Source organism: Rattus rattus, chromosome 2 (assembly GCF_011064425.1).
Source record: "Rattus rattus isolate New Zealand chromosome 2, Rrattus_CSIRO_v1, whole genome shotgun sequence".
In the NCBI taxonomy this organism is placed as follows: domain Eukaryota; kingdom Metazoa; phylum Chordata; class Mammalia; order Rodentia; family Muridae; genus Rattus; species Rattus rattus.
The window spans coordinates 95,796,896-95,810,323 of record NC_046155.1 but is presented as its reverse complement, the minus strand read 5'-3'; the positions used below and the strand labels follow the sequence as shown (position 1 = coordinate 95,810,323).

The window sequence follows — 13,428 nt, the reverse complement described above, 5'->3', positions numbered from 1 at the left end:
CTCGTGCCCTAACACACACACACACACGCACGCTCGCATAGAGTAATAATTTTTTTTAAAATGTTAAAGCCTATTCTTCTGTCTCCACAAAGCCTCATAAATAAGTGCTCAAAATATTCACAAAAATATGGCACTGAACAGAAAAGTAAAACCCAGTTATGAGGCAGACAACGACCATCAGTTACTAGCTTTTAAAGTGACTTATATTTAGTATGGAAACATCCTTTTTCATAACCAAACTACTGCCTGAAACAACCCCTGGAAGACATGTCACATTTGTTATATGTGCTTTATTTGATTTTCAACTGAACTAAAACCTTCTAGCCTCTATGAAGGTAACCAGGCAACAATGACGCATAACCAACATATTACTCATCTTAGCACACTGAGTCATACCCTCCAGGCAACAAATATAATTTTATGATGATGTCCTTCCCCCACAGGTCACATTATAGCCATCATCATTAAGAACTGCCAAGTGGGGCTGGGGCCATGGCTCAGTGAGTAGTGACTGTCACTCAGGCATGGAAACCTGATTCCAGCTCGCTCTAGCACCTCCACACCACCTCCATCCCATCATGGTGGCCCAGTACACCTGTATTCCCAGGGTAGTAGGGTGGAGAACAGTGAGTCCTAGGGGCTCACAGGGCAGAAGAGAGTCAATAAAAGACCTTGTCTCAAAAATGGAGAGCAGTAAAAAAGGATGCCTGACATTGACCTCTGGCTTATGCGTGCATGCATGCAGATGCACACACGTACACACGTGTATATGTACACACATACTCGCACACACATGCAAACAAAGGCAAACATACCCTCCCCACTGCCTACAAACCACATACAAATTTTCTAAAAGAGAGCTAGCTGCCAACCATCTGTTGTGCACTGTGTTAGGCCACAAAGTGCCACCATTTTTACACTAATAGAGTGAGTCAACAAATCACATCTCTAGTAACCGTAATAGTTTGTTGAAAAATAAAAACAGGTTTGGTGTGGTGGTACATGCCTTAGGAGGCAGAGGCAAGTGGAACTCAGTGAGTTTGAGGCAAGCCTAGTCTAGTGCGAGGCCAGCCTGGTCTACATAGCAAGTGTGAGGCAAGCCTGGACCAGAAAAAATAAAAACAAACAAATAAGTAAAGTCAATGTCATACTACCCCCTAAGCAATTCTCAAAATCTAGCATCTCCCATCTCCCATCTGTCCACTACTTTAATCCAAGCTACTCTTCCTCCCAAGAATCATCACCGAGGGGTTGGCAGGTCAGCTCGGTGGGTAAAGGCTCTGCAGCCAGGTTCAATACCAATCTCAAAAACACATGGTGGAAGGAGAAAGACAACTCCTGCAAGGTGTCCTCTGACTTCCAATATGTGCTAGGACTCGCTATCCCCTACACCCAATAAACAAATAAATGTATTTGTTTTAAAGAATTACTACAGCACTTAGCTTAATTGCCAAACACCAAGGACTAAAAAGAGCAGCTTTTACAGTCACCGAGAGTTCTTAGAGTTCTCACTCTGAGGACTACACTGGGCAGTGCTGGAGGGTGTTTGATCACACTGTAAAAGAACAACCCAAGATTGTGCTGTTTACTGGAAAAACCCGTGTCTTGTTGTGGTGTGGCTCAGACCTAGCAAACACCTTTAATCCAAGAACTTTCTGTTTTGCAAACAGAATTACATACAGTCAACAACAGGTCAAGAGGCAGAGCAAGCAACAGTTAACAGGAAGAGAGAGTAAAAGGAAGTCAGCAGGGGGGATAGAGACACAGGAGGTAGAAGGGAGGACACCGAGTGTTGTTTGAGCAGGTATGGAGGAGAGCTTCCTTTTCCTTCTTGGGTGTCAGCTGAGGCAGAAGATCTGCGGGGTTCTTTCTGCCTCGCTGAGCTAGCTGGCTTTCACCCTGCATCTGGCTCCCCAGCCTTTACTAGTAAAATTGAACGTTTGAGATTTTGTTTAAAAACAACAGGGCAGAGAATTCACAAAGATCCAACAGCTTCTCTGTCCCAGAATGAAAACTACTTATCCTCTTACCTTGCAGGCCACATCCACTAATCGCACTTGGGTAGCTTGATTTTCTGGGAGTTTACTGCCAATGGCAAGCAAAGTGTCTAATAGCTGAGCTAGAACTTGATGAGACTCTAGGAAAGAGGAAAGGTTGAATTACAACATTTCAACAGACCAGTGTCAACACTAATTTACTTTGGGAAGGAATGTAGATTCTTATTTACTTATTTATTTCCTTCTTAATTATTTGTCTAATCCTTTATCCCCTCAACTAAAAACTAAATTTCCAAAGGAACTTAGTCTTGGAAATTTGAGACTTTCACAGGATTAGGCATAGTCCTATGCACCAAGCAGGTCCTTCGGAAACATTTAGTATAAGCACTAGTGAATCAGAAGGCCACTAAAGCAGGAAAGCATTGTCTGTGTCAAACAAACAAACAGTACACTGAGCTGAGTGTGCTGGTTACACCTTTATCCCAGGACTGGGGAGGCAGAGGCAGTTCCACCGAGAACCCTTTCTTGAAAAACAAAAACAAGGGCTGGAGAGATGGCTCAGTGGTTTAGAACACTGACTGCTCTTCCAGAGGTCCTGAGTTCAATTCCTAGCAACCACATGGTGGCTCACAACCATCTGTAATGGGATCTGATGCCCTCTTCTGGTGTGTCTGAAGATAGCTACAGTGTACTTATATAAATAAATAAACCTTAAAAAAAAAACAAAAAGAAAATGAGAAAATGGTACATGAAGAGGAAGCCTTCCAAGCAAAGTCCAAACATGCACACGTACCACTTCCCACACACATACCATCCCCCTCGGCCTCTAACCTGCCCTTTGTAACTCATATCTTCAAGTGTTCGATCTTTCCCGTGTTTGTTTTGAGACATGTAGCCCTGAACTCTCAGTGTAGCCAAAGCTGACGCAGGACTCTGAACCTGCTGCCTCCGTCTCCCAGTGCTGGGCTATAGGGGCGCCACACACCTGGTTACTCTTAACTCTTTTCTAGAACTTTTCCCAACCTCCTTCACTTCTAACCTGACTACCTAGAAACTGTCCTCTCGGCCTTCGGGGTGCACCTAATAATCCTTGGAGTTTATCCTAATCCCCAAGAGAATTAATCGTCCATCTCCTCTTGGTTCCACACAGGCGTGAAACTTTACTTACTTGCCCATCACACTAAACCAGAAACAGAAAGATGCTTGAAGACAAAGACCATACTTTCTTCACCTCCATTGTCTCAAAATCTAGAATAACTTATTATGCGCTCAATCAATACCTAATAAATGGCAAAGAACCAAATCAAAAAACAAAGAAACAAAAGGCTTACATCAATCTTTTCAACTAGATCATCCTTATATAAAGGCTCTTCTGGAACTTCTGATTGTATGCATGCTTTGGATGTATTTTCCCATCACAATGATCAAATGGGTGCTTGACAAGTGACTATTAAACAAATCTGTGATCAGCCGAAATTACTGGCTAGCATGACCAGAGGAATTATCTCATAAGAAAACACAAAAAGCAAAAATAAACTTCAGCAAACCACACACACACACACACACACACACACACACACACACACACACACACACATGCTTCTGTCTTTCAAAATACAGTCCTTATAATGTTGGTGGAACACAAGAGGATTTTAGGTAATTCAAGTGATCTTGGCTATAGTAAGAAGTTTACTTCTCTGGTAACATTTGCCCACCATGTGTAAGGCTTTCAGATCAAACTGCAGAAGGGACTCACATATAAAATAAGCCACAAATATGAAAAGGTAATCACAGGAAACCTAAGAGGCAAAGACACCCTCAATGCTACCATATTGATTTTAAAAAGGAAACATCCACAAAAAGCTAACTAAAACTTACAAAGCTTACATTTGATTTTGATAAATCAAAAATCCAATCTAAATCTGGAATCCTGGGCTAGAGCTGGCTCAGTTTTTAAGAGAGCTTGCTCCTAATTCAGGACTGAATTTTATTTCCCACACCCAGGTCAAGCAGCTTACGACTGCCTGGAATTCCAGCTCTGATGGATTCAACACCCTTTTCTAGCCTTCAAGAAACCTACACACAAGGCTGTCTCTCTCTCTCTCTCTCTCTCTCTCTCTCTCTCTCTCTCTCTCTCTCACACACACACACACACACAACACACACACACACACACACACACACATTTTAAATCCTGATCCTAGTTTCTCTCCTGAGCTTCTGAGCAATCAGACTGGATATTTCTACATAGACAGTAAATGATGCCCCAATATCAAACAAAATTCCCCAGAGGTACCATAGTCTTTCTAAAACTTGACTTGATCATTGTTTGTCCTCAATCATAAAACTTCACAGTCCTGCACTGTAGGATGATGTCATACAGGTAAGGGCTGGTACAGGATAGAAAGAGCTGAGAAGGAAGGATGGGCGGGAGAAAAGTCTGAGGGAAGGGGAGGTGACTGGAACGGAAAGGGGAAGAGAGGAGGGATGGAGAGAAGCGGCAGAAACAACATGGAAGCTGACATTAAGATTCCACGCTGTACCTTTACAGGTTGTTATGAATGTTCTTAAGGGATGGATGTGTACTGGGCTTTGTATGTTTAGGTGGACCATTATATCTTATCATTGGATCAGAGGTTATTGTGTTGTGTGTTCTTTCATGTAGCGATTTAAGTATAAGAAAGTGTGTGGCAGCTGGAGAAACTGGGCCACCACAGAATTGGGATGTGTGCTTCTGGCAAGATATCTACCAGATATGTGGGGCACTACGGTGCTGGACCTATGAGGAGGTAAAAGACAGCCCCAAAATTAATATTACAATGACAGATGGCGCCCAACGTGGGGCCCACATTCCTTAGCACTCAAGACTTAACATTTATCTTCAAAGCATATCACCACTCCCTGGTGCTATGTCAAAAACAAAACCCACTCAAGTTCCTTAAATACCTCCTGGTTTCCCAGCTCTCTGTCTTTTACTGACATGTTCCCTCTCCTTCACACTACCGCATGTACGACAGGTACAGTCAACCTTGCCACATGGCATGTGGCTTGAACAAATAACTTCACTGAGTCTTTCCTTACTTAGTTATAAAATTGGGACATCAGGAGCTGTAGAGATGGTGCAGCAGTTAAGAGTGCTTACTCACCTTGGAGATCCTGCCTTCAGTTCCCAGCATCCCATCAGGGCTCACAACCATCTGTATCTTTAGCTTCAGGGAATCTGACTTTATCTTCTGGCCTCCACAGGTATACACATGTGCACGCACGCGCGCATGCACACACCGCACACACCGCACACACCGCACACACACGCACGCACACACACACACACACACACACACACACACACACACACACACACATGCGTGCATACACAGAAAAAAAAAACTTTTTGTAATTTTTTTCATTTTTCAAGGCACCATTTCTCTGTGTAGTCCTGGCTACCCAGGCTGGCTTTGAACTCACAGAGAGCAGCCTGCCTCTGCCTCCCAAGTGCTAGGATGAAAAGTGTGTACCACCACTGCCCAGCTATAAAATAACATTTTAAAAATATACTTGGAAATGTATACCTTTAATCTCAATACTTCAAGACAGAAGCAGGCAAATCTCTGTGAGTTGTGAGGCCCACATAACCTATAATGCGAGTTCAAGGCCAACCAGACTATGTCTCAAAAATACCAAAAAGTCAACCCAAAAGAAAAAAGTACTTAGAATTATTTTTTAAAGGGAAATTAATATCCAACCTCTATATTAAATAAGCTGTAATAAATATACAGCACTTTGTAAGGTCACAATGATAGTTGTTAAATGAAGCTATAGACAGAGGCAGAACCTTAAAGTTTTTAACTCCCTGTGCAGGCAAGGATAACCCTAAACTTTTGAGTCTACCTCCAAGTGCTAGGATTACATTGTGAACCACCATGTGCACTTTATGTGGTGATGGGTAAGGGGAGGTATAGAACCTAGGACTTCATTCTAGGTAAGCCCTCTTCAACTGAGCTATGACCTGCCCCGTTAATGCAGTGATGGAGTCTAAGCTCACAGCTTCATGCTAGGCCAAATAGGTATTCTACCAACTGAGCTACATCCCTGGACCATAAAACTATACTTCAGCCCTAATATAGATACATGTACACGCTTCCATTAAACCATCTTCAAACTCCTTCTTAAGGAGACTCAGACAGATGACTGTTTCAGATTTTAGGTCATCCTGGGTACCTAATAAGTTGCAGGACAGCCTAGGCTAGAGTAAGACCCTACCTTGTTAAAAAAAAAAAAAAAAATTCTTTTTAATGACAATCAACACCAAACTCCGTTGTAAATTCTGTACGTAGAACTGAAGATTTGCACTCAGACTCCATAGCTGTCAGCTGCAACTTACTTTCATTCTGTAGTATGTTAATGGCATCATCCATTATGCAATCTGGAGAGAATCCTGCAGTCTTTGATAATAATCCCAACAGCGATGCGATTTTCAGTCTCACAGATGGATCATTTTCCTAGAAAAAACAAGAAACAACACACATCTGTCATTCAAAACTTACTCTCAGCCATCAACCACACACAACACAGGATTGACATCCCAAGTACATTCAAAGAGCCAACTAGTCCGGAGCTTTGTTTCTGAGAAATTCACTTCATGTATCTTAAAAGGCAGCCTTGCCCCATTAATGACATACCCATACTGCAAATGGAAATGTTTAAGTCTTCTTGATGTAGTTAACTTCTAAAACTGAAAAATGTGCACTTGACACTAAAAGTATCTTACCTCCTCTACTCAGTAAACGTTGGATGTCATAGCCATTTTCACCACCAACATGGCTGGTACTGGACACCCAGCACCACTGCTGGGACCACTGCTCTTGGAATGGATGGAGAGTGGGAACTAGGGCGGCCACTCTTACCACTAGAAAAAAACCCTTCATCGCTGACTCCTGTGGACCATCAGGTCCTGAGAAAAAGGCTGGGACAAGCAAGTGCAAGTGATTGAGGGCGATCATGTGCCCTGGGCTCTAGCTTCAGGGAGAAAGGGAAATGAAATGTCGGCCATTTCAGTGTAGAGTAGGAGGTTAATCTCTAAGATTGCTGTGATAAGCAATGTCTCCCCAAGACAAAAATTAAGTCTCTTTCTTTATCATACTGTATAGTTAAGTACTTGGCACAATACCCAAGACTGAAAAGACGTTTAACAAATATATATGAAATTGAATGGGGTGAGGAGGGTCTTGTCAGTGTTGACATTAAGTAACCTTTCTATACCAATGACAAAAGTATTTAAATTTGGGTTGGAAAAATCAACTGCCATGCAAATGTGACCACCCTCTCTGCACACACACCTCACCTATGTATTTTTGGTTGTGGTTTTATTTTTTATTTTCCATTTATTATTTGTGTATCTGTGTGTGTGTATACACATGCCACACAAAATTCCAGGAGATTCTTCTGCTTCTGCCTCCTTTCTCTCCATAGGAATGCTGGGAATTACCAATATGCCACAGTATCCTCTCTCTCTCTCTCTCTCTCTCTCTCTCTCTCTCTCTCTCTCTCTCTGTCTGTCTGTCTGTCTGTCTGTCTTTGTTTTCCAAGACAGGGTTTCTCTGCATAGCTATCGTGGACTGGCCTCAAACTCTCAAACTCAGTGATCTGCCTGCCTCTGCCTCTTAAATGCTGGGATTAAAAGCATGCACCACCACAGCCTGGCCAGCATCTGCTTCTTTATGTGGGTTCTGGGAATTAAATTCAGGTTGTCAAGCTTTACACAGCAAGCACCTTTACCAGACTGGCCTGGGATTGTCTCCTGAGACAGGTCTGCTTCTACAGTCCCGATGGCCTGAAGCTTCCTGTGCAGCTCAGGCTAGCTACAGTCTCTCAATCCCCCTGACTCAGCTTTCCCAGCTCTGGGAGGACAGGCATGCACTACCACCAGCTCATTTAGTTTCTAAAGAAGCACCAGATGCGACCAGGCCATTTAGCCTATACATTACTTTGGGAACATTATTTTCTGCAAAAATTAATCTTAATGTATAAGTACAGAGAAAGAGAAAGTGGTGGAAACCAGCCTGAGCTAGTATAAAGATAAACTCTTTACAAAAATGAATATCAATAGCTAGAGAGATGGCTAGGCAGTTCAGAATAGTTGTTGCTCTTTCAGAAGACCTGGGCTTGATTACCAATACGTAGACTGAAGCTACAACCATTTGTAACTCCAGCTCTAGGGGATATGATGCCATCCTGGGCTACACAGCGAGGCACTCTATAAAGGAGAAAAATGCCACTTTGCTTTAAAAACTAAGAGGGCTATCACAGGAGGCATGAGGACCTTAAATTAAACCTGGAACAGCAGGATGATGAGCAAAGTACACTCCAGTGTTGAACAAAGCAAGAGACATGGCTGACACTAAGTCTTCCTCTGTGTTCTCACTTCACTCTACACGCAGAGCTCCCAGTACCTTAAGCAAGTCCTTTACATGCCTGTCTCCTCTGACTACCCGGCAAGCTCCCGAGGATAGCACATACCTCATTTTCATCTGGGTACCCACAGGACCTGGTGTATGAGTCAACACCTTCCTGCTCCTCTACAATGTTAACCCAGTCTGCAGACACAGCACAGCTCTGACAAACAACCCCACCCGGTCCTCATAGCCTTCTCACCTTGTAATAATGTTCCAAGAGGATCCTGACTACCCCCTCCACACTTTCTGCCTCTACCGGCTTCCTGGCAAACTGGAGTAGGTACTGCAAAGCATCTGCTGGGGAGGTGGCTTTACACAGATCTATGTGGAGAGCAGCAGATTTACTCGGTTTTGTTAATCGGAGCTTCTTAGTAGCGATTTCCTCCTGCTGTTGCTGCAAGACAGTAAAGACGGTAAGAGGTGAGAACAGTCTGTAAATTTAACCTGCATTCACAGGATAGGTATAATTTTCCTTTCTAACACATATGTTTAGCTAATAGAACAAGAAATACAGTATTTCTGGGCCTCTGAGGCCAGTGAGGTGGCTCAGTAGGTAAAGTGATGACTGACCTGAGTTCCAGGTCCAGGACCCACATAGTAGAAAAAGAACCAACTCTTTTCTTTCAAAGATTTATTTATTTTATGTATGAGTATACTGTTGCTGTCCTCAGACACACCAGAAGAGGGCATCAGATCCCATTACAGATGGTTGTGAGCCACCATGTGGTTGCTAGGAATTGAACTCAGGACCTCTGGAAGAGCAATCAGTGCTCTTAACCACTGAGCCATCTCTCGAGCCCCAAGAACCAACTCACAAACACACACATATACACTTGCACAAAATAAATATTTTAAAAATGTTTAAATTTGTATAGAAGGGAACCTATCCCTATAGGTTCCTTAAGTCCTGACACAATGGGCAGACAGAAAAAAAACTGTAACTAAGATAAATGTCACACTGAATCACTTTCTTTACCCTCTACTATAATATTTTAGTGTAGGTAACAATCATTTCCGTCTAATTTTCTCTATCAGGATAATTATAGTCAGGAACATTATATAACATGAAAAAAGTGGCTTTGAAGTCAGAAGAATTGCACACTGCTAGCTAGACGAGGCCTTCTCATCTATGAAAGGGCATTCCAATACCGTTCCCAGGGGATATGTGAGGAACATAAAGTACCCTGTCTTTACTGTACACGTGAAAGGCCCTAAACACATGCCAGTCCCTGCCCCCTCCTCATCTTTATAACAAAGAAAAAATACCAGGAGTACAGAGATTTCATTTTATCACCCTATGATAAGTATGGATATAAAATTTAAAATAAAAAATTTAAAAATCAGTTTTTCCAATGACTGGACCCCCAGGTTACACCTGTAACCCCAGCACTCAGGAGGTAGAAGCATGAAGCTCTAACACACAAATTTACTTGGACTGCAGCTAGCTCAAGAGTGAAGAATGATTTTACCCTGGAGGGAATATGTAAAGAAGGAAATAATCTCGGCCACTGTCAGTAACATTTTATGGAGCCAGGCCCTAATATTTCTGCCGCCAAGGAAGAACACACACTCGTAGGGACATACGGACACTGGCAGGGACTGCAGCACTGGGCGATGGGATCAAGTAGTTGAGCACACATAGTAGATGGAAGCAGCACGAGAAGCTAACCGCCTGCTGAACTTTCAGTCAGGTCTTAAAGCACACGCGTTTTGTATAAAACAGACAACTATGAAAGTTCAGAGACTATGAAACATGGCGTGCTAGAAAAGGGATGTAGAAAAGGGAGCGAAAGAAGCAGCACTATATAAAAACATGAATGTTCTGAACGCCTCTAACTTAAAAAGCAAAGCAAAGCAAAGCAATCGTGGAAAGCCGGCAAGCTTACTCTACCGCCAAGAGAGAAAGGGGAGGGGAGATGGCTCCATGGTGCAGCACTTGCTGCTCACTCAGAGCCCCACACTCAGTCCCCAGCACTCAGGTCAGATGCTCGCAAACGTGTTTAACTCCAGCTTCAGTGACCTTCTTCTGGTCAACACATGAAAGACATTCACAGACATACACAGAGATAAAAATCTATCTTTAATGAAGGGAAGGAAGGGAAGAAGGAGGAAGGAAAGGAAGGCAGAGCCAGAAAATCCCAGAAAGGAAACCACAGAGGCAGGAGCTCTGAAAAGCTAGAAAAGCTTTCAGACCCTTGACTCATTCAAAAGGTTCAGAACTGACTATATGGAAAAAAGGAAGAATAAAATATTAAAGCCAATGTTCAGTCAAAGTTATTACCTGAGGGCTGCTGGGAGCATAGCTCAGTTTGTAGAGAATTTGCCTAACATGCTCAGGTCCCAGGTTCAATCCCCTGCATAAACTGGGAAGTGACGGCAAGAGGTTTAAAATTCAACCTCAGCTACATGGCAAGTTTTCAGTACCTGGACCATATGAAACCTTGTCTTATTTGTTTTGTTTTGTGCCCCCCCCTACCCCCGACAGTGTTGCTCTGTGTAGTCCCTGGCTGTCCTGGAGCTTGCTCTGAGACTAGGCTTGCCTCAAACTCACAAAGATTCACCTGCCTCTGCCTCCTGAGTGATGGGATTAAAGGTGTGTGCCACCTCACCCCTACCTCACCATCCCTCTACCACAGTCACCCCAGCTGAGATCTTGTTTGTTTGTGTTCTAAAAGTTGGACCTGCTGAGATAACTCAGGGATTAAGAGCAATTCTTGCTCTTGCAGAAGACCCAGGTCAATAACCAGCACCCACATGGTAACTCACAACCAGTTCCAGGGTATCTGATGCCCCCTTCTGTCCTGTCCTCTGTGGGCACTGCACATGTGGTACACTGGCATACATGCAGATAGAACAGCCATACACATAACATAAAGAACAACAATTTTAAGTTTTTTAAAGAAAAAGTTAGAATAAAGAGAAAGCTAATAAACAAATGTGCCAAGATAGCAGAAAGGATAGAGTGGGGGACAAAAATACTAGATCACTGAAAGTTAGAGCTTGGTTTTAGGAAAAGGAGAAAATGCTAAAGAGAATGAAAGAATACTGTCTTGCCAATGTAGTTCTCTCTGTGACAATCACAGATACACTGCTCTGGCTCTCCAGTTAGACTATGTGCTCCCAAAAGGCAGAGTTCTGATAGCCAAAGACTTCCTACCACACAAATGGTACAGAGAAATCACTCAAGTTTTTGAAAGTATTTTAAAAAATTTAAAACTTTCCTGTTGACTTAATGAGCAAATGAAAAGTTTAAGAATCATTTTCCACCAGGAATAGTGATGTACACCTTTAATCCCTGCACTTGGGAAGAAAAGGCAGGCTGATTTCTTCGTGTTCAAGAACAGCCTGCTCTACATAGCGAGATCCCATCTCAAAAAAGAATTTTTTTTCCCTAAATGGTACCACTCTACTTAAATATCTAAGAATGCTGGCGACTCACTGGCATAAACTGGGGCCTGGTCAAAATGCAGATCTTGCCTCACCTCACCAACCTTTTGAATTTAATCTGCATTTAACAAAATGTGACCTGGGTCTGTAGCAGCTCAGTGGTAGAGCACGTCTCAACATGCACGAGGCCCTAGGTTCAATCTCCCTTACTACAAAAAATAAATAAATAAAAAATTAAGTATTCCTCAAGATAAGAAAATTTAAGAAGCAGAATATGACTCTTCTACAAAGATACCATGGAGCACACTGTCAGTTCTGACAGGGGCTTGGTCCACCTTTAAAAGACTGAGTGAGGTTGATGGAATTGAGGTCCTGCGACTCTTGCCAGCTTTCTCTGGGCCTTGAATTCTACAGACCTTTAGTCAGCCTTGGGGCTTTGCATACTGCCCAACTTGTCTCTGAAAGTTAGGGGTACAAGAGTGAGGAGTTATGCCCCTAACTGAGGACAGGAGGGCGCATGTGTAACCCGATATGGCACAACCGAGTTTGAGACAGTTTTTAAAACTGTACATCACTTTGTTTGTCCTAATGATTTTGTTTCGTTTTGATTTCAAGTGGGCTGGGAGTGTGACTTAGGGGTAGAATAATAACTTAGCATGCCTAAAACCCTGAATTCTATCCCCAGAACTTTCAAAACAAAAAACAAACAACAACAAAAACCAAAGTCAGAGTACACCTGAGAACAGAGGCCTCGACCTAACACGCCCCCTGCCTGACAAGCAGCCTGAGAACCTAACCCTAAGTCGGCTACACACAAGTTTAGGCGCCTATCTGCGGAACAGGCAGGGGTGCGGACAACTTCCCGCGCTGACCGGTCTATGACTTTTTCTGCCAGAGCTTACCTGAACCACTTTAGTGAACTCCTCATACACCCGCTTTTTCAGGTGGGCCGCCATGGCCGCGCCGGACCTTCTCGGCTACTGTACTTGCCAAGAGTGCGGAGGTAAACCTTTCTACAGCACCGACTCCGCCGCAATCCCACAATGCACTGGGGTAGCTGGCTAGAGAGGCCGCTTCCTGAAGCTCGACTGCCCAGTGAGTCGATTGGCTGCCGCTTCTGCTGGGAGACGGAAATTAGATCGCGTCCTGAGAGATGGGTGGAGTAAAAACTGTTAGGAGCTGGGGGCAAAACCCGGAGCTTTGTCTTAGGGGCTACCTTGGAGGTTCCCTGCTAGAACCTCAGGGTGAATGTTGCCTTAGTTCCAACTCCTCCCCGAAGTTCATTTTTCTTCTTTCCAGTAATTTAAAAGTTACCCATCGATAAAAAAGAAGCAGGAAAAAAAAAGAAAGAAAGAAAAGAAAGCCAAAAATCTTCGTGTTGAATCAATGAAAGGTTTAAGATCATTTTTCTGAATGGTACTACTCTGCAAGTCTGAAGATATAAGAATGCTTGTGGTCCACCCGGGAGCCAGGTCTCTGTCAGAACTGTCAGTGTGCTCCATGTATCTCTGGTGAAGACACTCATGCTTCCTGATAGTTGGCAAGCAGTGAAAAGAATCTTGAGACTGAGGATGAAGCCACATGTTGATATT

The 13,428-nt window shown here is 43.2% G+C and overlaps 1 protein-coding gene across 1 annotated transcript in view; it reads right to left on the bottom strand.

Moving 5' to 3' along the window:
• Ints4 (integrator complex subunit 4) overlaps window positions 1–12,862 on the bottom strand; it is a 67,048-nt gene extending 54,186 nt beyond the window's left edge. The window contains exons 1-4 of the mRNA XM_032892966.1: window positions 12,739–12,862; window positions 8,649–8,843; window positions 6,379–6,496; window positions 2,031–2,137 (exon numbers count right to left, since the gene is read on the bottom strand). Of these exons, the coding sequence (XP_032748857.1) occupies window positions 2,031–2,137; window positions 6,379–6,496; window positions 8,649–8,843; window positions 12,739–12,792 (474 nt within the window). The 5' untranslated portion in view covers window positions 12,793–12,862. The remainder of the gene's footprint in view (window positions 1–2,030; window positions 2,138–6,378; window positions 6,497–8,648; window positions 8,844–12,738) is intronic.
• Between the last annotated feature and the right edge of the window lie 566 nt (window positions 12,863–13,428).